The following is a 24,597-nucleotide window of genomic DNA, read 5'->3' as shown; positions in this document are numbered from 1 at the left end:
AGACGTATGGAGTTTCATCTTTGATAGATCAAACTTCTCAAATTTAGATGTTAAACTGAGGGCCACCTAAAGGATAGGGAGCTAATGCTAGACTCAAATCCATGTTTGGCTTTCTTTTAAAGCCACCCCTTATTTTGCCATCCCCCCCAAATGGAAATCATATGTAGGAATATTGGAAAGGTAGAAGGAGGAGTGGAGGACTGCCTTCATGGGGTAACAACAATTCTCTAGAGCAAAGACTGCTGAGACACAGAAATCAATGACCGTTAACTCTGAGACTTTGCTTATAGCTCAACACTTTCCTAGCAGCTAGAAGGAATCATTGTGCTAACCTGCTGTGGGCAAGCCATTTCCAAATTGAATCATTCTCACTTGGAGGGGGAAGGAGAGTCAATGAAACTTGCAAGACTTCATGAAGCTCATGCTTATAAAACTTACCAGATTTATAAGATGCTTACCCAAGGTTGTAAAATAGAAAACAAACTGACTGACAAACAAACAAACAAACAATAAAAACACCCTCCTGTGGAGCAGCTGGCATATTGGTTGCAGGTTGTGCAGGGAACTCTGTTACAGCTTTCATGAGTTATCAGCCACACTGAGGTGATGCACCTACCTTTGGATCATGAGTGCCCCTGTGTTTAACCCCCAAAACTCATTAATCCAAATTAGACTTCTATGGATTATTTCTTTCGTTTGTTTTTTTTATAGTCTATTTGGGATGAAAAGATGTTTGCTCCTAGGAAAAGTAACACAGTGCCCTGTCATTGACAGAATGTTAAAGATCTACAATAACGAAAACTTTTGTATGAGAAATGATTTCTAACTGAAAATGGTAGAGGAGGATTTCTAAAACAGGGCATGTGACTGATGATACTTTGGCAGGAAAAACCCTGATATTTGTAGAGTTCCTTACAGTTAAAATAACATGTTTTCATCCATCATGTTATTGATATCTCTGTACGTCCTCATTGATAATGGAAGGGATTATCTGAGAGTCATTTCTAACATAATGATGACTAAATACCCACAAAGCGATTAAAAAGGTTTTCAGGGCTGGGCAAGGTTGCTCAGTGGGTAAGGTGCTTCCCGTGTAAGCATGGGGACCTCAGAGCAGATCCCATATGAGAAAATAAAAACTGGGCATGGACATTTAGGAAGTGAGGGAAACTTCTAATGGATGACAACATCAGACATGTAACAGTCATCCGTGAGAGTTTCCCACCCCACAATCATGAAGGACTCTCACTGGCTATGATTCTGTGTGCAATGTGACTTTAGAAAAAGTCTTCTGGTAGTTATTCATTCTGAGTCTGGCAAATTATATTTCAGTTCCAATACTTTCAGATTGACTGAAGAACATTGTGTTCATTTTAGACTCTTCTCTAGATTGAAGTGTTCAAGAGTGTATAGCACTACCCTTTTCCACAATGGCACATGAATAGCAGGGGAGATTATTTGGAGAGAAGGAAAGAAAAAAGGAGATACAGAGGGAAAGGGAGCCCTCTAGGTTTTCTGGTTCTTGATTTTATTTATCTGAGCCTTTATTTCTTTATCCCTCTAATTTACTCATATTTAAAGAAGGAGCTTTGGTGATGATACACTTTAATTCAGTCATTATTCTACTTATTCAATGCAGTTTTTGAATGCTATAGTACTGTGGTAGTTAGTATAGGAAGGAAAAATACAAAATTCTGCATGGATCAAGAAGCTTTCCATTTAAGAATGGAGATGAATGATATGCTACATATAATACTAAGACTATATTGGAAACTGCCAACCTTACCAGACTCCAGTTTACACTGAAAGTTCTATTTGAAACATCATCTTTTTTAAAAAAAATATCTGAGACTTAACTCAGTGCTTGATCCACAATATGTGTTTTATGAAACACTAGTCTAACTGGATAGTAATAACACATGAGTCAATATTATGAACATTCTGAAAGGGGATGTAAGAGGAGGAATGGAAATTTGGTAGGGACTAGAAAGATGGTTCAGTCAGTAAAGTTCTTGTTGTGGAAACATGAGGACTGACTTAGGATTACCAGCACCCACCTAAAATCTGCCATGAGGCAGATCACTGAGGTTCTTTGCCCTCTCCACCCCAGACTCACCATATCAGTGAGAGACCTTATCAGTAAGTAAGTAAGTAAGTAAGTAAGTAAGTAAGTAAGTAAGTAAGTAAGTAAGCAAGCAAGTAAGCAAGTAAGTAAATAAAGACAGTGTGGTTAAGGAAGACACCCAAGTTTGAACTGGTGTCTCTGCATACATATGCAGACATGCACACACATACAGGAACCATATCCCCCCCCACACACACACCATTACACAGAAAATAATTTTAAAAACCACACACATGCACACACACACAACACACACACACATCTATCTATCTGTCTATAATCTATCATCTATCTATCTATCTATCTATCTATCTATCTATCTATCATTTATCTTCTTTGTGTATGTATCTTCAATCTGATGTGTTGTCAATACTCATAAGTGCTTGGTGGATTTTGGATAACACAGATTTAAACTATTCCTACCATCATGAGAAGTTGCAGAATGTAACATATTGGGGAAAAATGGTGATTGGAATAACCTCTTACTTTTGTTTCTGAAAATATACAAACAATGGAAATGAAAATATGAAAAACTTCAACTGTGAAGAGTGCATGGTTGCTAGAGTAGGGTGGTCATGCGTATATTTCTAGGTTGTTTCTAGAGACTCTTGTAAAATATTTCTACCTAGGCAGCAGCATGCTGATGCCATTAACAGAATAAGAGTTGACATGTTTTAAAATTTTTATTGGTTATTGTATTTATTTACATTTCAAATTTTATCCCCTTCCCAGTTTGCCCACCAAAAGACCCCTATCCTCTCCTCCCTCTCCCTGCCTCTATGAGGGTGCTTCCCCACCTGCCCACCCACTCTTGCCTCAGTGCCCTAGCATTCCCATATCCTGGGTTATCAAGCCTCCACAGAACCCAGGGGCTCCCCTCCCAGTGATGCCAGATAAGGCAGACATTCATAATTGTCAAGAATAGGTTTGGGTTTGGAGGATAGTGTCCTAAGAAATTAAACTACAACATGAAAGCATGTCAAAATCTATTAACAACAGATGAGGTTGAACTCAGTGAGTGTTTTGGGGTTGACTTTGAATATAAGAATTGAAGAATAGCAAAAAAGAAGACCAAGTAGATTTTATTCTGTAGCTAGATCTATCTACCTGGAGAAGAAATAAATGTTCTGAGATTCTTCTACTTTTAGCCCAGCCTTAATTCTTTCTTATTAGTTGTATCTGTACCTTTAAAAATAGCTTAGAAGCTATGAGGCTAAAACATGGATCAAACTAACCTACTTAGAACTCAGTGGGAAACCCAGTGTTGTCACTCAAACCTTTTTCCAACCCCTAGTTCATACCACTATTGTCTAACAAAGACATTTAAAGTAAACAGAATTGCTTTAATACAGCAAAAACATCTGCTGCATTTAAAAATATTCTCCTGCTGATGTGACATATGGTATCATCAAAAACTTTATTCCAGTGCCCTCAGAGCTTCTGAGACACCTCAAAATGCCACAATTACCATAAAGAGGTTTATGCAATTCTCAAAGCTGAAAGGAAAACAATTAATTCATTTTAATATTTAAAATAAATATGGGCCATTTCGATCATTTGGGAGGAGAAATGAGATTACACAAACCACAATAATTAGAATCTAACTCCCCAAAGAGAGATGTTCTAAGATGTAACTTTCAGTTGGAAAATTCCCCTAGCTGGGTCTGTGTAAGATGTACATTCAGTCTGTCCCAGCTTTTCCTCGATTAGGTAAGAACATTCTGTGTACCTGGCCTCAGTGGAGGTTATTAATGATGGACACAGTTTCATTTTCTTTTACACAGAATTTCTTTATAACCCATACACATACAAGTGCCAAAAGAAAGAGAAAGTTCAAGTTCAATATTATTCAGTTAGATAAGTATTACTATAAAATGCTAGGTAACAGAATGTCAGATGAGTGAAATATAGAAGCTGCTTTTACACTAATCTTCAGTTATGAAATAAGAGAAATATAGATGACTGATATCTTATCTTGGGCTTTACTGCTATGAAGAGACACCATGACCAAGGCAACTTTTGTAAGGGACAATATTTAATTGGGACTGGCTTACAGTTTCAGAGGTTCTATCCATTATCATCATGTCAGGAAGTATGGCAGTGTCCAGGCAGACATGATGTTAGAGAAGGAGCTGGGAATTCTGCATCTTGATCAGAAAGCAGCCAAGAAGACTGGCATTCTCATGCAGCTAGGAAGAAGCTCTCTTTCACAATGGGTAGGGCCTGAGCATAGCAGGAAACCTGCAAAGCTCACACCCACAGTGATACACTTCCTCTTACAAGGTCACATCTCCTAACAGTACCACTCCCTATGGGCCAAGCATATTCAAACCATTGCAACCAAGGAATGACAAATGTCCCATAGCCTCACGCATTTGAACATTTGGTCCCAGTAAGTAGTTTTGTTTGGAAAGATTTCTGTACTTTAAGAGGTGAAGACTTGCTAGAGTAAGTATACCAATAGGTAGAGGCTTTGAGAATTTATTACTTTGCCTTGCTTCCTGTTTGCTATTTCTGTGTGTTTTCTGTGTGCAGATGGAATGTGATCAGCCAGTTTCTTGCTCTGCCACCATGTCTCCCTGCCATAATGAATTTTGTTCCTCTGGAACTACAAGCTAAAATAGAGTTTTTCTTCTCTATGGTGGTTCGAATGAAAATGTGCCCAATAGGCTCCTAGGGAGTGGCACTATTTGAAATGATTAGGGTATGTGGTCTTGTTGGAGTAGGGTATAGAAGTGTTGAAAGAAGTGTGTCACTAGGGGTGGGCTTTGAGGTATCAAATACTCAAATCAGGCCAAGTGTCTCTCCCTACTGCCTGCTGATCTAGATGTAGAACTCTCAGCTCCCTCTCTAGCAGCATGTCTGCCTGCATGCTGCTATGCTTCTGGCCAGGATGATAATGAACTAAACCTCTGAAACGGTAAGCCAGCCCCAATTAAATGCTGTCATTTGTAAAAGTTGCCATGGTTATGAAATGTATTCATAGCAATAGAACAGTGACTAAGATACTCACTAAGTTCCTGTTGTTAGGGTATTAATCATATCAATGAAAAAGTAACTAGAACAATGAGTTAATGTTATGAAATATGACACAATTTGCAGGAGCGTTAACTTTCACTGCATAGTGGGAGCCTGAGAAAAGTTTCACAGTCCTACTTGGGAAATAAGAACAAATTCCGTGGAGGTAAGGATTGCAGTACAGAAATGTAGAAATATATTACAAGGGGGTGAGTTTGAAGACTGAAAGAACTCATTGCTGGGGATATAGTTAATTTGGGAGAATGATTGTCTAGCATAAACAAATCCTCAAGTTCCATTCTTAACACCATCTAAATTGGATGTGTTGGGAGGTCTGTAATTGGAACATTTTGGAGGTAGTTTTAGGAAGATAATTGACTATTTTTGTCTATGTAGAGAGATGTCTTAGTTTGGGTTTTACTGCTGTTAGGAGACACCATGACCAAAGCAACTCTTAATTGGGACAGGCTTGCAGTTTCAAAGGTTCAGTCCATTATCATCACTGGGAAGCATAGCATTGTGCAGTAAGACATGGTACTGGAGGAACTCAGAGTTCTACATCTTGATCTGAAGGCAGCCTAGAGGAGATTGTCTTCTTCAGGCAGCCAAGGAAGTTATCTTCCATACTTGGAAGAGCCTGAGCACTAGAAGACCTCAAAGTCCACTCACAGAGTGAAGTTTCTTCTAATAGCGAAACACCTATTCCAACAAGGCCACACTTGCTAATAGTGCCATTCCCTGTGGGCCAAACATTCAAGCACATGACTCTCTGGGGGACAAAGTACTACCACAGAAGTTCAAGGCTTGACTGGGGTACTTGAGACCTTGTCTGAAGGGAGAGAGACAGGGTTGAGGATGGAGGGCAAGTTTACTTGCTTGTGGGAGTTTTGGTGCAGTATAAGAAGGAAATGGGTAAGAAAGAACCTGGGAAGAAAAGATGGAACCAAACCCAAAAGGTATGAAAGGGCTTTGTACGATGTTAGCTCAGTATCTTGTAGATAACAGGTTGAAAAAAGATGGTTACTTACATCATATACAATAATGTCATTATCACCATAGAATTTTCTCTTACAGTTGTAGAACATTTAGTTTTCCTTGGGCTAAGATATTCCTTTCTTAGAGGAAGGAAAAATCATTGTGTTTGTCTGTTACGTACACAATGCTAAGGTCTCCTGATGGAAGCAGACTGCCTGAATTCTCTCAGTCAGATAGGGTCAGAAGTGGGTTCAGGACTCAAATTATCTAGATACTAAGAGTCTTTCTCTTAACATATATTCCTTACTATCTCTGAACCAGGCTAAGATTATGAGTGCAAGAAGGAAAACCAGGGGACCAAGAGAATAAGTTAGGATGTACCATGGCACTCATGATTTATGACGAAAGTATTTTTGAAAAGAAGGAGGAGAAGAAAAAAGAGGAAGAAGGGAACAGGGTCAGGAGGACTTAAAAAAGGTGACAGAGTGACAAAATTCTGCCTTCCCAACAGATGGGAACAATATATGTTCAACTTTGAGCTGCCTGTTTTTCAAATTAAAGATGTTAGCATTTAGGACTACTCAATCGTATGTACCCAATGTTCTACCATTTACTTTGAGAGAGGAGATGATATACTGTAAATTTGTCACAGTCAAGAAGCTTGGTTAAAATCTAGTGTTTGACCTCAAGAAATGTGTATGAAATTTCAAATTCTCCGATGATAAAACCTGCTTCTCAGATCTTTAGGCATCTCATTGCGGGATAAGAATCACTAAGTAAGAGGGAAGCATGGTTCATGTAGTGCTACTGCTTGAAAAGCTTTATTTTAAAAAAGTAATTATTAACTATCATTAAATAGTGATACTATTCATATTTATGCTCATATTACACAATAGTTTTAGGGCATTTCTTCATGGTATACATAAAGGAATTAGATAGGAACCATACTTCAGGGGCTCATATTTTTTCCCAATAAATAATAGGTAGTCAAAGATTGAATGTCCAATGCAGTATGCTGTGACAGAGCTCTGTAATAATTTTATACATTCTTTGTATAGTATAGAATATGTTGATAAATGCCTAGTTCATAGTTAGCACACAAAAGATTGCAATTTTCTCTTTTGTTGCCATTTCAGAAATTACTTTGCTTCAGATATGAATTATTCCCTCTGTATACTGTATAATTTCCATTATTATATAAATACTAAATGAATATAAGGCATCCATACTTTATCTAAATTATCTGCCCTTGAAAATGAGCAAATATTCTAGTATTCTTTTTTCTTTTTAAGTACATTTTTTGTCAAAACATAATTATATTACTTTCTCTTTTATCTTTCTCCCCTCTATCCTGTCCCTCTTTCCAAACTTTCCAGGCCCTTTCACTTTCAATCTCAAATTAATTACTTATTGTTACACCCACATCACACATATGCATGCATATATATATATGTTAGTTTTATTTCAACTTAACATAAGCTGGAGTCACTACAAAGGAGTGAACTTCACTTGTGAAAATGCCTCCATAAGATCAGACTGATTTCTTGAGTTCTTTGTATATATTGGATATTAGCCCTCTATCGGATGTAGGATTGATAAAGATCTTTTCCCAATCTGTCGGTTGCCGTTTTGTCCTATTGACAATGTCCTTTGCTTTATAGAAGCTTTGCAATTTTATGAGATCCCATTTGTCAATTCTTGCTCTTAGAGCATAAGCCATTCATGTTCTGTTCAGGAACTTTCCCCCTGTGCCTAGGTATTCGAGGGTCTACCCCACCTGCTCTTCTATTAGTTTCAGTGTATCTGGTTTTATGTGGAGGTCCTTTATCCACTTGGACTTGAGCTTTATACAAGGAGATAAGTATGGATCAATTTGCATTCTACATGCTGACATCCAGTTGAACCATCACCATTTGTTGAAAATGCTGTCCTTTTTCCACTGGACGGTTTTAGCTCCTTTGTCAATGATCAAGTGACCATAGGTTTGTGGGTTCATTTCTAGATCTTCAATTCTATTTCATCGATCTTCTTGCCTATCTCTGTATGAATACCATGCCGTTTTTATCACTATTGCTCTGTATTACAATTTGAGGTGAGGGATGGTGATTCACCTGGGTATCCTTCCCATGTGCAGTCACCAAAGGTAGATGCTGATGTGGATGTCAAGAAGTGAATGCTGACAGGAGCCTGATATAGCTGTCTCACTAGAGGTCTGCAAGAGTCTGACATATTCAGAGGCAGATGCTCACAGCTAACCATTGAACTGATCATGAGGTTCCCAGTGGAGGAGTTAGAGAGAAGACTGAAGGAGCTGAAAGGGTTTGTGGCCCCATGAGGAGAGCAACAATACTAACCAACCAGAGCTCCTAGAGTCTAAACCACCAGCCTGGGAGAACATAGGGAGGGACCCATGACTCCACCTGTATATGTAGGGAAGGATGGCCTTGTCAGGCATAGGTGGAAGAGGAGATCCTTGGTCCCATGAAGGCTGGACACTGAGTGTGGGGGAATTCGAGGGTGGGGAGGTGGGAGTGGGGTAGGGGGTTCCTGGGATGAGGGCAGGGAGAAATGGGGTAAGGGGATAACATCTGAAACGTAGATAAAATATCCAATAAAAAAAATCAGACTGAAAGGTACTTTTTAAAGTAGTGATTGGTGATGGAGGGCCCAGCCCATTGTAGACAGTGCTATCCTTGGGCTGGTAGTCCTGAGTTCCATAAGGAATCAGGTTGAAAGATCAATGGGGAGAAATCTAGTAGGCATAGCCTCTGAATTAGCTCCTGCCTCCAGGTTTCTGTCCTGGCTTTCTTCATTGATGGGCTACAATGTGGGAGTGTAAGCCAAATAACCCCCCCAACTTTGTTTTGGTGTTTCACCACAGCAATAAAATCCCTGACTAAGACAGTATGTATGGACAAATATACAAATATAATCTTCTGACTCTGCTTTATTTTTGTTATTTCTGTATGTGTGTTTTTAGGGCTGACCACTGTGTATTAAGCAACCAATCAGAGGTTCATCCCTGGGAGACAATACTTCTTCCTCTCCAAGGAGTCATTAGTTGTCTATAGTTCTTACCTATATGGAGGAGGACCCCATGGAAATTTCCCCTTCCACGTGAACATATCTATTGATATTGCTTTTGTTCCAGGCTTGTATTTTTCAGTGAATGGAAAGCAACAGTATTTCACTGAAGAAGTACACAACTCCATGGAGGGAATCAGACAAAATCTAGTGCCAAACATTCAACAGAGTATCTAACGGTATCCTCAATAATTTAAATAACTGAAATTCTACTCATTCTCTAGGTCTTGTCTGGAGTGAAAAATATGTCTCACTTGACTCCGTCTACACTAGAGATGAGTGTCTATACTGGTGACAAGGTGAATCAAGAAGCATGAGACTATTTATAGGTTATACCTATGAACTTTGTTCTTGTTTAAGATAGTCTTATATGTTTACCTACAGTGGGGTACTTGTCATCAATTCACTGTGGTGAATTGTATCCACAGGTCAGTGGTTGAGTTCAGACAATGTTTTTTTGAGGTTCTGTCTACTTGTAGTTTATCTGTGCCCCAACCACTATTGCCACAGGTACATTTGGAGCTACCTGTGTCCTTGCTTGTCTAATAAGCTATAAGTCTAGGGGCTGATGGCTGGTCCCCATTATAGTCTTAATGCTCAGCTAAACTTTCCCCCTTATGTCCAATCCACAACTAATGAGTTGACTTTTGATTGAACAAAAAAGTCATCATGATACTTCTGTTGTGTCCTACCATAAGATGAAGCCAATACTTGAAAAATCCCACAAAAGTTGATCATTTATGTTTAACCTGGCTTCTTCAGCTTTGCCTTTTATTTGTAAAACAAAACAAAGCAAAACAAAACAAACCCTGCTGTTATGATCCTTTGGGAGTGATTATCCAGATAGCATTTAGTGTCTGTTTTTTAGGCTCTTCTGGTATCTCCTTTGCACCATAGAGAATTATGGACCATTAAGTATTACAATTAGCTCTAAGAGGTAAATGGAGATATATTTGTCAGTGACACATAATATTTTGAAAAATACAGATGAAGTGTAGTGATGATGAGGTCTATCTGCTATGTATTTAAGGAGAACCACCATTTTGCCCAACCTCCAGATAAATAAGTCTACCTTATTTCAAATGAGACAAGTCAGTTCATAATGTTTTCCCAAATGAGACCTCTTGGGACTGAGCTGAATTGGCTGAGTCACATAAATAATTATACAAAATAACACTAATGGAAACTCTTCACTGACTTGCAAAGGCATTGCACACAATATTTCCAATTGTTAGGGAGGCTTTTCAGGCAGGATATTATTATATCCTTGCTATGGATGAAGAAAAGAAGACTCAGATTATACTCAGCTCACCAAAATAGTAACCAAGCCAAGATTTCAAATCCAGGACAGTCTCATTCAAAAACTGGTGTATTTTCTGCAAGATCCCTTTGCCTCTCTACCACAAAGGATATTCCCAGGAATAATGGAAAATTGCAGCAGAGACCAAATGTTAGTGGGAAGTAATTTTAGCACTGAATGATACCGAGTCAGTTATCTTAGATACTAGAGAAGGTGAGAGCAATATCCAAGGATTATCTGATCATATCTATGAACATGGGTCTATAAGAACGTTGTGAATTTCTTTTAATGCTTGCATTATGGGTTCCCAAATTGCATGGGGAATCTGGCAGGTGACAGATTGAGGATTCCTGCCACCAGCTGGTTCTAATTGGTAAATAGTCTTACACAGCCCATGGTTGGGCAGGGAGACAGAGGTGGCCCTTTAGGATTCACTTCACACGCAAGGGGCACAAAGAAGTAGGAGGTAGAATCGCCATTGCCAGGAAAGGAATAAGATCTGTTCTTGAGAGCTGTAGAAGAGAGAATGGACAATTATGTAAGATCAAGGGCCCCCATGTTTGTGTCTGGGGTAGAAAAGATGGAATACAGATTTTAGTAAGTTATAATTCAGGAGAATTGGAGGAGAGGCTCTAGTAATGTGGAAGTTTGGGAGTGACCTACCTATTGCACAGTTTAAGGCATAATACAATAGAAGGCTGCATGTGTGGGTCTTTCATCTGAGAATCTAGAGCATTTGGGCAGACAATGAGGAACTCACACAGCCGCCACAAGTTCAGAGCAAGTTAATCAAACTACAGAAAATTACAGCATCTTTTGCTTAATTCTTACAAGAAAGAGTTTTTTTAGTATGTGATAGTTTTTCCTGCCTTTCATCCAGGAAACCAACAATACTAATTCATAAATTTATATTTTTATATACACCTTGTCTAATGTGCTTCACATACAAAGAAAGATACTGACTAGTGAATGGACAAGAATGTAGGCGTGTAGGCCATTCTACTAGGATGCAATAGACTGTGGCACAAAGTCTACTGACATTTAGACTAATTGTATCTGGACAGTTTGCATTGTCATCTCGACAGATTCTTTTTTTCTCCTTCTGTGAAGTAAAAATCTATACCAATGATCTGAAGAAATGGCTCAGCAGCTGTTAGAGCTTTTGTTGCACAGTCATGAGGACTGAAGTTTGGATCCTAGCACTCACACAACAAGCTAGACCAACTCTGAGGGATCAGAGACGGGGGGGGGGGTGGGATCTCTGGAGCTTGATGGTTTCCAGAGTAGCCAAGAAAAATGTGAGTCCCAGGTTGAGAGAGAGAGAGAGAGAGAGAGAGAGAGAGAGAGAGAGAGATTGATTCTGCCTCAAAAGTAATAATTAGCCAGGAATAGAGGACACCTGACATTCCTCCCCTGTCCTCCACATGCACACAGAGACAAGACAGAGACACACACAGACACACAGACACAGACACACACACACACAGACACACACACACACAAACACACACAGAGATACTCACATTCACACATGTACATATATATTCACACACATAATATCCAGTCATATGCACACATACATACACATTCACATATGTACATGCACACATATGTGCATATACAAATATATGTATATTACATATATATGCATTTACACACATACATATATACATTCTCTCTCTCTCTCTCTCTCTCTCTCTCACACACACACACACACACACACACGGACAGAAAATAAATAATCAAGATTAGAGACGGCAGTAGAAGAATCCATGCAGCAAGCTAGATTGGTAGTATACAATGATCAAAAGATACGTGGAACTGAAGAACAGGGAAAGATAAAACATTAAGTTAGGAAGCTAGACAATTGTGATTTTCTCTGGAATTCCATAAACACAGCAAATAGCACCCTGGGAGACTCACCCACAACACAGTTCTTATTGTGATAGACCATCGGGAACAGCTAAATGAATTATTAACATGGTGGAGTATTTTTAGTTGGCCCAAGTCCCATGGAAAGAGTGACGTGCTAGTTTGGCAAGGGCTCTGCTTTGCACAGGAACATAATACACAGCCGTAGAAATCTCATCTCTATTGTATGAACTGCTTTCCTTTTGGGAAATAATTTCTCTAAATGATCCTGGAGTTATTCAGAGAACCTATAATACAGCTATTATGGAAGTTCCACAATTGTTTTAGGCATCATTGACTTAGAAGCTTCTCTTTCTGAGTTCTCTAATGCTGATGAAGAATCTGCATGATCAGTGGTATCTTTTGTGAGGTGAGTCTTGGCCCAGAAGATTCGGACCCAACTTGTCTGGCACATCCATTATTACACACATCCGGGTTCATTGAGTTCTAATACTCATGCCTCATGATTTCACCAAATGATTTCTTAAAAAGGGCTGTCTCCTGTTTCTCCTCTCTTTCACGTATGAGTCTCCCACGGTTACTGTGTAAGGTCCTAATTCATTAGTGAAGGATTAAAATATATTTACACATAACTGTAAAACAAAAGAGCCTACTGTGGTATAGCTAGTGCATCTACTATGCACACAACTCCCAGAAACATGCAAATTTAGGAGTCTGTATGTTGACTGTAAAGCTGGTTTTCAGAACAGTCTTAATATTTTCCTTAACAATTGCTTTAAAAAACAATGGGATGTATGGAGTTTTCCCATCTGAATATTTGTAATAGGAGCACATCTTCACCATCTGAATGCACATTTCATTCTAGAAAAACATATCACTTGCTACAAGCTATTTTTAAGCACCCTACAATCTTCCCAATCAGTATGTCCAAGATTATTTCCACATTTATTTCAAACAGAAATTAATTTCACTAATCCCTTAACTCCATCCACACTTCTTTGTCTGCTTCATCCTTTAGTCTGGGTTTAGCTCCAGGTACACTGAAATATCCTTGCTTTAAAAACAGGGTAAAATCTGAGCAATTTGATAAGGATCAGGGTCTACTATGAGTTTACAGTCTACATTTCTATGTAGTGAAAAAAATATTTATAGTTTTAAAGAAGGAAGTCCAATATGAGAGTGCTGCTATTTTTTTAAGAATGACTGCCTTGGTCACAAACAGCATTGTCACGTATAGGTATCAGGGAGGTATTCAGTGTGGCAAGAGCTCTGTCATTGGATAGAGAAGAGGTAGGCGGAGCTAGGAGTTGGGAGGAGGAACGAAGAAAGAAAAGGGGAGGAGGGAAGATGTCTGTGATGTCCCTGTGTCTCTAGCAGTCTAATATCAAGGTTAAGTAATTGGGCTAACAATTCTAATTTTGTGGGCATCGTATGTATTGAGTATTTGCTAATATATAAATCTATTTGGTTAATCTTAAGCATTAAGAGTTTTATTTCTACCATCGGTTAGTAGGAATTGTTACATCTACCGTGTTGGGGTGGCGGAGTTGGCCTTTGAGCCATGTTTAGAGCCGTGGACTCCACGGAGCTGACTGGCAGAGTAAGAGCCTCGCCAACATCTCGTGGGGCCCGGGCTGGGCTGGCACCTCTGGTTAGATGGTGTCGCGCTTAGTGTGGGAACTTAAGAGTGGGAACATGGCGGCGGCTGGGACCTAGCCAGGTCCACACCTCCTTTTCTAATGCCTACCGCAACAATTCAGTAAGTGTATTTATTTCTTGCAGGAAACAATATGGAGAATAAGAACAATGTACTTTGACTCTAAGTCTAATATTGGTATTTTAGATTCTAGGATCCCATGTCATAAACTTGGAGAGAACTCTTGCAGAGCAGGATGTGTTTGGAAGGAATAAAGGATCCCGTGATAGAAGGCTAGCTTCGTGACGTCAGAGACACAGTCTTGCATTTGGTACCTGTCTTTGGTTTTCTGTCTCCAGGCGGAGCCTGGCCTCCACACACCTCCGGGTCTCCAGGAAGGCCTGGCGCTGGGCACGGTCTGAAAGGTAACTGATGAAGATTCCTGCTGTATTCATGCACATGAATAGCACCACCTGGGCCAGGACCTGTGAGACAATTCCAAACATCCTGGTTAGATGTGTCAAACAGCAGCTGCTTGGAGAGAAAGGTTAAAATAAGTAGCTATTTTAGAAGGAAGTTTTCATCAGTCACCGAAATGTCTTATCTTGTGCTACATTAGTCCAACACTATTTTCATTCTGAGTTTGAATCCAAAGTCACTTTCCAAACAAACCTTTCTGGACAATTCCATACAATTAAAAACCATTGTTTTGTACTTAAGTATAGGCTTGAACCTTCCTTCGAAACTTGAGATAAAAAGGCTGTGAGACTTCTCCCTTGATCTTACCTACCCACATCCTTCTGTTCACCAACTCAACAACAACAACCACAAAAATACCATAAGGCTTAACCTAAAGAAAGAATCCCTTAAAGGATGTTCCTGTCTATAATCCCAGTACTCATAAAGCTAAGGTAGAAAGATGGCTGCAAGTGTGAGGCTAGCCTGGGCTACTGTGTGATGCTATGCCTCAAAATAAAAAAGAATAAATAAATAAAAATTTAAATACAGAGAACCTATATTGAGAATCTAAAATTTGGGGGGTGGGTAAAAAATGAACATGGGGCTTGGGGTATGCTAAATAAGGACCGAATTGCCAGGCTGGAGAGATGACTCAGGGTTAAGAGCACCAGCTGCTCTTCCAGAGGTCCTGAGTTCAATTCCCGGCAACCACATGGTGGCTCACAACCATCTATAATGGGATCTGATGCCCTCTTCTGGTGTGTTTGAAGACAGTGACAGTGTTCTCTCTCTCTCTCTCTCTCTCTCTCTCTCTCTATATATATATATATATATATATATATATATATATATATATATATATTAAAAACAAAACAAAAGAAAACAAAAAAACCTAAGTACTGAATTGCCCTTTTAATATCTACAACTATTGTATAAACTCCTTTCTAAACAGAGCATGCACAGGGTAAATAAAAAGTGATTGAACTGATCATTAAATGTCTGAATTGAGATTTGAACTGCTGACCAAGAGACAACGATTTTCACTTGATTCCGTTCAAGTCAAACAATGGCAAAAATGAAACTACATAAAAACCACCAGTTTCAGATGATGAAAAGCTTGCCCGGGATTCGCAAGTTCCCCAATATTATATAAAGTTATATAGCACAGAAAGAAACAGTGAAATATGTGCCCTCCAGAGGAAGATAGTCAATAGAGACACCCATTTTGATTTGAGTCAGACATCAGAATTAGAAGTCAAAATTCATAGCAGTGCTTTTTACTGCTGTATTAAAGGGGGAAAAAAAGCAAGTATGCCAGTAATGGATGAAAAGATAGGGAACAAACGGAGAAACAGAAAACACCTGGACACACATGGGAACTCTAGTTCCGAAATGAAAACATTCACTCATGATGTTGAGAGACCAAGTTTTGGGTTCAGACTCCATCTTAGAGAAACTGACCTAAGTTTGAGTTTAAGGCCAGTGTCTAGCATTAGTTTCCAAGTTATTCCTGCAACAAAATCAGAGCCTAGCTTCTGTTCCTAGGCTAACCTCAACAAGTCCTATGTTTCCAGGTTAATCTCTCTTAACAAACCTGCTTGTAACACCATTCTCCAGGTTACTTCCCCCAGTGAATCTGCACTTCCAAGTTACAAGCCCACTCCATGCTTAACAGCTACCAATTAGGAAGAAATTAGAAGTTAAGTTTAAGATTTGACTCCAGCCAATTTTGCTAAAGGCCACAGTAACCCTCCAATTAGATGATTGCCAGGTTAGAAACACTCAACCCCTTACTTGCTGCTTTCTATGCCATCTTGCCTCAATGAATTTCCAGGGCTTTTGCTCTACCAGAACCACCCTGCTGGGCAGTGGTGAGGTAAGTAAGCCTGAGCTAGCTCTAATAAAGACCCTGGTGTGCTTGCATTGGATGGGCTCCTGATTTGTCTTTCAGGGTTCATGAACTCTATCTTGGAACTACAGTCTTAAGGCAGCACACAGGCAAGATAAGGATCGTTAGCCTATTTTGAGGAAAAACACTTTTTAAGGACTTTAATAATGTGTGCGACATTGAAAAACATAACTTAACCTATACTGAACTAAACCTTTAACTTAAATTGTCATAGGGAAAGGAAAAGAGAATGTGACAGAGTAAGCTGTCTAAAGAACTGATGTTTTTAACCAATTTTTATGAAAGCAGTTTCAGATTTAAGTAACTCTTAAGGTCCACACAGGCTAAATGTGAACAAGATGTGCCTGTATATCATAGTCCAAATGCCAAAAGCCAAAAAGAATCTTATAAACAGTCCTAAGGCAATGTTAGATATTGGAAATTTACTTTCCAGTTTCAAAATTATTTCTAGATTAAATATGAAGCAATAATTTTTGTTATTGATGAGATGTTCCTAAAATATACTTACATAAAAATTCTGAAATTCAAAACAAAATAAAATTAGTTGTATTACATAAATACTAGATTTAAAAAAGACATATTATAGGGATGAATAAGGTCATTATAAAATGGGAAAGTGTCAGGACTAGATCAGAAAAATATTAGCACATTTAATATTATAGTCTCAAAATATACAATGCAAAATATGATAAAAATGGTATAATTATTTATAGATCAGTATTCTATGGATATATTTTCAGCAATTACTGTATCTATAAAAAACAAAAAGCAGGAGATAATTTAAACATATCTTTCAATTAATGGTCACTAAATGGAGTATAGTATCCAACAATTCTTCCACTTAAAAATGTAAACACATCTTATGACAAGACCAGAAGCTTGCCTGCAGATTTTAAAGAACTAATATCAAACAAATTAGATTACTTGGTGGTTTGAATAAGAATGTCCTGTCATAAGCTCAGTTATCTGAATCCTTTGTCCCCAGTTGGCAGCCCTGTTTGGATAGGCTGTGAAGGTGTGGCCATACTGGAGGAAGTATGTCAAGAGGACTTGGCTTTGAGGTTTCAAAAGCCTTGTACCAAAGCTAGGACATTCTATCTGCTTCCTGCTTACTATGATTGAAGATGTGATCCCTCAGCTCTCAGCATCCAGCTCCAGCCACCATGTCTTCCACCTGCTGTAATGCTGTCTCTGCCATTATGAACTCTAACCATCTGGAACTGTAAGCTCTTCCTTCTATAAATTGCCTTGATCGTGGCATTTTATAACAGCAGCAGAAAAGTAAATGACGTAGCTACGGATATCATCAAGTTCCAAAGCAATGAACAAAAGAACAATCATAAAACACAGTGTACTTAGAAGTTAAAATAAATCCAAACCCATTGATATAAAGATACATGATAATCTTGTAATAGTAAATAATATCTAGAGGACACTGAAAATACCACAGAGCAAACCTTAGGAGTTAAAGAAAGAATGGTTAAAGATGAATGTGCTGGCCACTGAACATAAGAAATCATCAATATCGTAAAACCAAATAAAACTAAAGAATCTCCACAATAAATTCAAAGTAAATATATAAGAAAAAAAACAATGCAATAGGAACCAGTAATAAAATAAAAAGTAAAATTAATGGGACCCAATAAACTTGATAGTTTCTTTTCTGTCAAGGACAGTAAACAGAAACTCTTCTTTTCAAGTCCAGTAAAGAGAAAAAGTACAAACAAAACAAAAAGGGTTAGAAAACTCACAAAATTTAAGGCTCTGAAGAATTTAAGAAATAATGCCAATTATGGATTTTAATGTAAGATCTCAAATATAATTAAGACATTTCTGAAGTTGACTCAGATAAAGAAGGAAAATTAAATATGTATAATCACAATTAAAGATGTTTTTACAAGGGAGGCAACAAACTTTGATGGCTTCATCAGATAATTCTAAAAGAATGGTGAGACAAATAATCTAAATGTTTTATCTCTTTAAGAGATCAGAAAGTAGAGAACACTCCCCAATTCAGTTTATGAAGCTAGCTTATTTGGGGGAAAAGCTGGCCCTGAACTTACAACTCTCCTGCCTTAGCCTCCTGTGTGCTGAAATTGTAGATGTATGTCACCATGCCTACTTTGGGCTAGAATAATGTTGATATGCTGAAACTAGCATAGCCAGATTAGCTTCGACTGGTAAATTTTGTTCATAAGCATAGAAAATGAATTCTTTTTTTTTTTTATTGGATGATTTATTTACATTTCCTATGTTGTCCCCTTACCCCATCCCCCACCACCCCCTCGGAACCCCCAATCCCCTCGCCCCTCCTCCTTCTTCTCTGTGGATGTAACCTCTATCTACACCCCCCCACTCCCACCTCCCCATCCTCAAAATTCCCACCCCCTGGGGCATCCAGCCTTCATGAGGTCAAGGTTCTCTTCTTCCACCTATGCCCAGCAGGGCCCTCCACTTTTACATATTCAGCTGAAGCCCTGGATCCCCCCCTAAGTGCTCCCAGGCTGGTGGTTTAGACCCTGGGAGCTGTGGTTGGTTGGTATTGTTGCTCTCCTCATGGTGCCACAAACCCTTTCAGCTCCTTCAGTCTTCACTCTAACTCCTCTATTGAGAACCCCATGATCAGTTCAATGGCTAGTTGTGAGCATCTGCCTCTGAATATGTCTGACTCTTGAAGGCCTCTGAGGAGATATCCATATCAGGCTCTTATCAGCATGCACTTCCTGTCTTCCACATCAGCATCTACCTTTGGTGATTGCACATGGGATAGATACTCAGGTGGGGTGGTCTTGAGACAGCCCCTCCTTCAGTTTCTGTCCCTCACTTTGTCTCCATATTTGCTCCCTTGAGTATTTTGTTGCTCCTTCTAAGAAGGACCGAATCACCCTCACTTGGTCTTCCTTCTTTATGGGCTTCATGTGGCCTGTGAGTTGCATCTTGGGCATTTCAAGGTTCTAGGCTAATATCCAATAATCAGTGAGTGAATACCATGTGTCTTCTTTTGTGATTGGCTTACCTCACTCAGGATGATAATTTCTAGTTCCATCCATTTACCAAGGAACCTCTCGAATTCATTGTTTTTAATAGCTGAGTAATACTCCATTGTGTAAATATACCACATTTTTTTAATCCATTCCTCAGTTGAAGGACATCTGGGTTCTTTCCAGCTCCTGGCTATTATAAATAAGGCTGCTATGAACATAGTTGAGCATATGTCCTTGTTATATGTTCGAGCATCTTCTGGGTATATGCCTAGGAGTGGTATAGCTGGATCCTCGGGTAATGCTATGTCCAATTTTCTGAGGAACCGCCAAACTGATTTCCAAAGTGGTTGCACCATCTTGCAGTCCCACCAACAATGGAGGAGTGTTCCTCTTTCTCCACACCCTCGCCAGCATCTACTATCACCTGAGTTTTTAATCTTAGCCATTCTGACTGGTGTGAGATGGAATCTCAGGGTTGTTTTGATTTGCATTTCCCTGACGACTAAGGATGCTGAACATTTCTTTAGATGCTTCTCGGCCATTCGAGTTTCTTCCGTTGAAAATTCTTTGTTAAGCTCTATACCCCATTTTTTAATAGGGTAATTTGGTTGTCTGCAGTCTAATTTCTTGAGTTCTTTGTATATATTAGATATTAGCCCTCTATCAGATGAAGGATTGGTAAAGATCTTTTCCCAATTTGTTGGTTGTCGTTTTGTCCTATTGACAGTGTCCTTTGCCTTACAGAAACTTTGCAATTTTATGAAGTCCCATTTGTCAATTCTCGATCTTAGAGCATATGCCATTGGAGTTCTGTTCAGGAACTTTCCCCCTGTGCCCAAGTATTCGAGGCTTTTCCCCAACTTCTCTTCTATTAGTTTCAGTGTATCTGGTTTTATGTGGAGGTCCTTTATCCACATAGACTTGAGCTTTGTACAAGGGGATAAGAATGGATCAATTTTCATTCTTCTACATGTTGTCTTCCAGTTGAACCAGCACCATTTGTTGAAAATGCTGTCCTTTTTCCACTGGACAGTTTTAGCTCCTTTGTCAAAGATCAAGTGACCATAGGAGTGTGGGTTCATTTCTGGGTCTTCAATTCTATTCCATTGATCTTCCTGCCTGTCTCTGTACCAATACCAGGTAGTTTTTATCACTATTGCTCTGTAGTACAGCTTGAGGTCAGGGATGGTAATTCCTCCAGAAGTTCTTTTATTGTTGAGAATAGTTTTCGCTATCCTGGGTTTTTTGTTATTCCATATGAATTTGAGAATTTCCTTTTCTAACTCTGTGAAGAATTGAGTTGGGATTTTAATGGGGATTGCATTGAATCTGTAGATTGCTTTTGGCAAGATGGCCATTTTTATTATATTAATCCTGCCAATCCATGAGCATGGGAGATCTTTCCATCTTCTGAGATCTTCTTCAATTTCTTTCTTCAGAGACTTGAAGTTCTTGTCATACAGGTCTTTCACTTGCTTGGTTAGATTCACACCAAGGTATTTTATCTTATTTGCAACTATTGTGAAGGGTGTCATTTCCCTAATTTCTTTTTCAGTCTGTTTATCTTTCATGTAGAGGAAGGCTACTGATTTGTTTGAGTTGATTTTATAACCAGCCACTTTGCTGAAGTTGTTTATCAGGTTTAGGAGTTCTCTGGTTGAAGTTTGGGGGTCACTTAAGTATACTATCATATCATCTGCAAATAGTGATATTTTGACTTCTTCCTTTCCTATTTGTATCCCTTTGACTTCTTTTTGTTGTCTAATTGCTCTGGCTAAGACTTCCAGTACTATATTGAATAGGTAGGGGGAGAGTGGGCAACCTTGTCTAGTCCCTGATCTTAGTGGGATTGCTTCAAGTTTCTCTCCATTTAGCTTGATGTTGGCTACTGGTTTGCTGTAAATTGCTTTTACTATGTTTAGGTAGGGGCCTTGAATTCCTGATCTTTCCAAGACTTTTATCATGAAGGGATGTTGAATTTTGTCAAATGCTTTCTCACCATCTAGTGAGATGATCATGTGGTTTTTTTCTTTAAGTTTGTTTATATAGTGGATTACATTGATGGATTTCCGAATATTGAACCATCCCTGAATTCCTGGGATAAAACCTACTTGATCATGATGGATGATTGTTTTGATGTGGTCTTGGATTCGGTTTGCTAGAATTTTATTGAGTATTTTTGCATCGATGTTCATAAGGGAGATTGGTCTGAAGTTCTCTTTCTTTGTCGGGTCCTTGTGGGGTTTGGGTATGAGTGTAATTGTAGCTTCATAGAACGAATTGGGTAGTGTTCCTTCTGTCTCTATTTTGTGGAATAGTTTGAAGAGAATTGGCATTAGGTCTTCCTTGAAGGTCTGATAGAATTCAGCACTAAGACCATCTGGTCCTGGGCTTTTTTTAGTGGGGAGGCTTTTGATGACTGCTGCTATTTCCTGAGGGGTTATGGGACTATTTAGATGGTTTATCTGCTCCTGGTTTAACTTCAGTACCTGGTATCTGTCTAGGAAATTGTCCATTTCATCCAGGTTTTCCAGTTTTGTTGAGTATAGGCCTTTGTAGTAGGATCTGATGATTTTTTGAATTTCTTCAGTTTCTGTTGTTATGTCTCCCTTTTCAGTTCTGATTTTATTAATTTGGATACTCTCTCTGTGCCCTCTGGTTAATCTGGCTAAGGGTTTATCTATCTTGTTGATTTTCTCAAAGAACCAACTCCTGGTTTTATTGATATTTTGTATTGTTCTTTCTGTTTCTATTTGGTTGATTTCAGCCCTTGAGTTTGATTATTTCCTGCCTTCTACTCCTCCTGGGTGTATTTGCTTCTTTTTGTTCTAGAGCTTTTAGTTGTGCAGTCAACTTGTTAGTGTGTGCTCTTTCCAGTTTCTTTTTGTAGGCACTTAGAGCTATGAGCTTTCCTCTTAGCACTGCCTTCATGGAGTCCCACAAGTTTTGGTATGATGTGTCCTCATTTTCATTGAATTCTAAAAAGTCTTTTATTTCTTTCTTTATTTCTTCCTTGACCAAGTCATCATTGAGTAGAGAGTTGTTCAGTTTCCATGTGTACGTGGGTTTTCCATTGTTTTTGTCATTATTAAAGACCAGTCTTAGTCCGTGGTGATCTGATAAGATGCAAGGGATTATTTCAATCTTTTTGTATCTGTAGAGGCTTGTTTTGTGACCAATTATATGGTCTATTTTGGAGAAGGTACCATGAGGTGCTGAGAAAAAGGTATATTCTTTTGTTTTAGGATGAAATGTTCTATAGATGTCTGTTAAGTCCATTTGGTTCATAACTTCTGTTAATTTCAAAGTGTCTCTGTTTAGTTTCTGTTTCCATGATCTGTCCATTGCTGACAGTGGGGTGTTGAAATCCCCCACTATTATTGTGTGAGGTGTAATGTGTGTTTTGAGCTTTAGTAAAGTTTCTTTTATGTATGTAGGGGCCCTTGCATTTGGAGCATAGATGTTCAGAATTGAGAGTTCACCTTGGTAGATTTTTCCTTTGATGAGTATGAAGTGTCCTTCCTTATCTTTTTTGATTAATTTTGGATGAAAGTCGATTTTATTTGATATTAGAATGGCTACTCCAGCTTGTTTCTTGGGACCATTGGCTTGAAAAATTGTTTTCCACCCTTTTATTCTGAGGTAGTGTCTGTCTTTGTCACTGAGGTGCGTTTCTTGTATGCAGCAAAATTCTGGGTCTTGTTTGTGTATCCAGTCTTATAGTCTGCGTCTTTTTATTGGGGAATTGAGACCATTGATGTTAAGAGATATTAAGGAAAAATGATTGTTGCTTCCTGTTATTTTTTTTATTAGAGGTAAAGTTATGTTTGTATCTTTCTTGTGGGTTGCTGGAAGATTACTTACTTGCTTTTCCTAGGTTGTAGTTTCCCTCCTTGTGTTGGCATTTTCCATCAATTATCCTTTGAAGTGCTGGGTTTGTGGGAAGATATTGTGCAAATTTGGTTTTGTCATGGAATATCTTGGTTTCACCATCTATATTGATTGAGAGTTTTGCTGGGTATAGTAATCTGGGCTGGCAATTGTGTTCTCTTAGTGTCTGTATGATGTCAGTCCAGGCTCTTCTGGCTTTTATAGTCTCTAGTGAGAAGTCTGGTGTAATTCTTATAGGTCTGCCTTTATATGTTACTTGACCTTTTTCCCTTACTGCTTTTAGTATTTTTTCTTTGTTTTGTGCATCTGATGTTTTGATTATTATGTGACGGGAGGTATTTCTTTTCTGGTCTAGTCTATTTGGTGTTCTGTAGGCTTCTTGTATGTTTATGGGCATCTTGTTCTTTAGGTTAGGGAAGTTTTCCTCAATAATTTTGTTGAAGATATTTACTGGCCCTTTAAGTTGGGAATCTTCATTCTCATCTATACCTATTATCCTTAGGTTTGGTCTTCTCATTGTGTCCTGGATTTCCTGGATGTTTTGAGTTAGGAGTTTTTTGCATTTTGCATTTTCTTTGACAACTGTGTCAATATTTTCCACCGTATCTTCTGCATTTGAGATTCTCTCTTCTATCTCTTGTATTCGGTTGGTGATGCTTGGGTCTGTGACTCCTGATCTCTTTCTTAGGTTTTCTATCTCCATGGTTGTCTCCCTTTGAACTTTCTTTATTGTTTCTATTTCTAGTTTCAGATCCTGAATGTTTTTGTTTAATTCCTTCTTTGTGTTTTCTTCCATTTCTTTAAGGGATTTCTGTGATTCCTCTTTAAGGGCTTCTATCTGTTTACTTGTACTCTCCTGTATTTCTTTAAGGGAGTTACTTAATTCCTTCTTATAATCCTCTATCATCATCATGAGAAGTGATTTTAATTCTGAATCCTGCTTTTCAGGTGTGATGGGGTGTTCAGGGCTTGCTATATTGGGAGAATTGGGCACTGATGATGCCAAGAAACTTTGGTTTCTGTTGCTTATGTTCTTGCGCTTGCCTTTCGCCATCTGGTTAACTCTAGTGGTACCTGCCCTCACTGTGTAAAACTGGAGTCTGTATTTCCAGTTATCTTGCTTATTGCAGAGCTCCTCAGAGTCCAGAGGTCTCTGTGGTCTTATGCTCCTAATCTCCTGGGTGGAATAACTCCTGGGACTCAGGCCACCTCTTGGATCTGGAAATCCTTCTGCTCTGAGTGCAGTGGGTTCTCGATGACTCAGGATTCAGTTTCAGCTGCTCTGAGTGCAATGGCTCCAGCTGCTCTGAGTGCAGTGGCTCCTGGATGACTCAGGATTCAGTT

At 38.8% G+C, this 24,597-nt stretch overlaps 1 protein-coding gene across 3 annotated transcripts in view; it reads right to left on the bottom strand.

The window, feature by feature from the left end:
• The window catches only part of Adcy8 (adenylate cyclase 8), a 223,030-nt gene that overhangs the window by 156,066 nt on the left and 42,367 nt on the right, over positions 1-24,597 (bottom strand). For all 3 annotated transcript variants that reach the window (XM_028773247.1, XM_028773248.1, XM_028773249.1), the window contains exon 2: positions 14,346-14,495. In XM_028773247.1, the coding sequence (XP_028629080.1) occupies positions 14,346-14,495 (150 nt within the window). The remainder of the gene's footprint in view (positions 1-14,345; positions 14,496-24,597) is intronic.

Source organism: Grammomys surdaster, unplaced genomic scaffold (genome assembly GCF_004785775.1).
Source record: "Grammomys surdaster isolate TR1022 unplaced genomic scaffold, NIH_TR_1.0 224, whole genome shotgun sequence".
Classification (NCBI taxonomy): domain Eukaryota; kingdom Metazoa; phylum Chordata; class Mammalia; order Rodentia; family Muridae; genus Grammomys; species Grammomys surdaster.
Note: the sequence above shows the minus strand (reverse complement) of the source record. Positions and strands in the feature narration are given on the sequence as shown.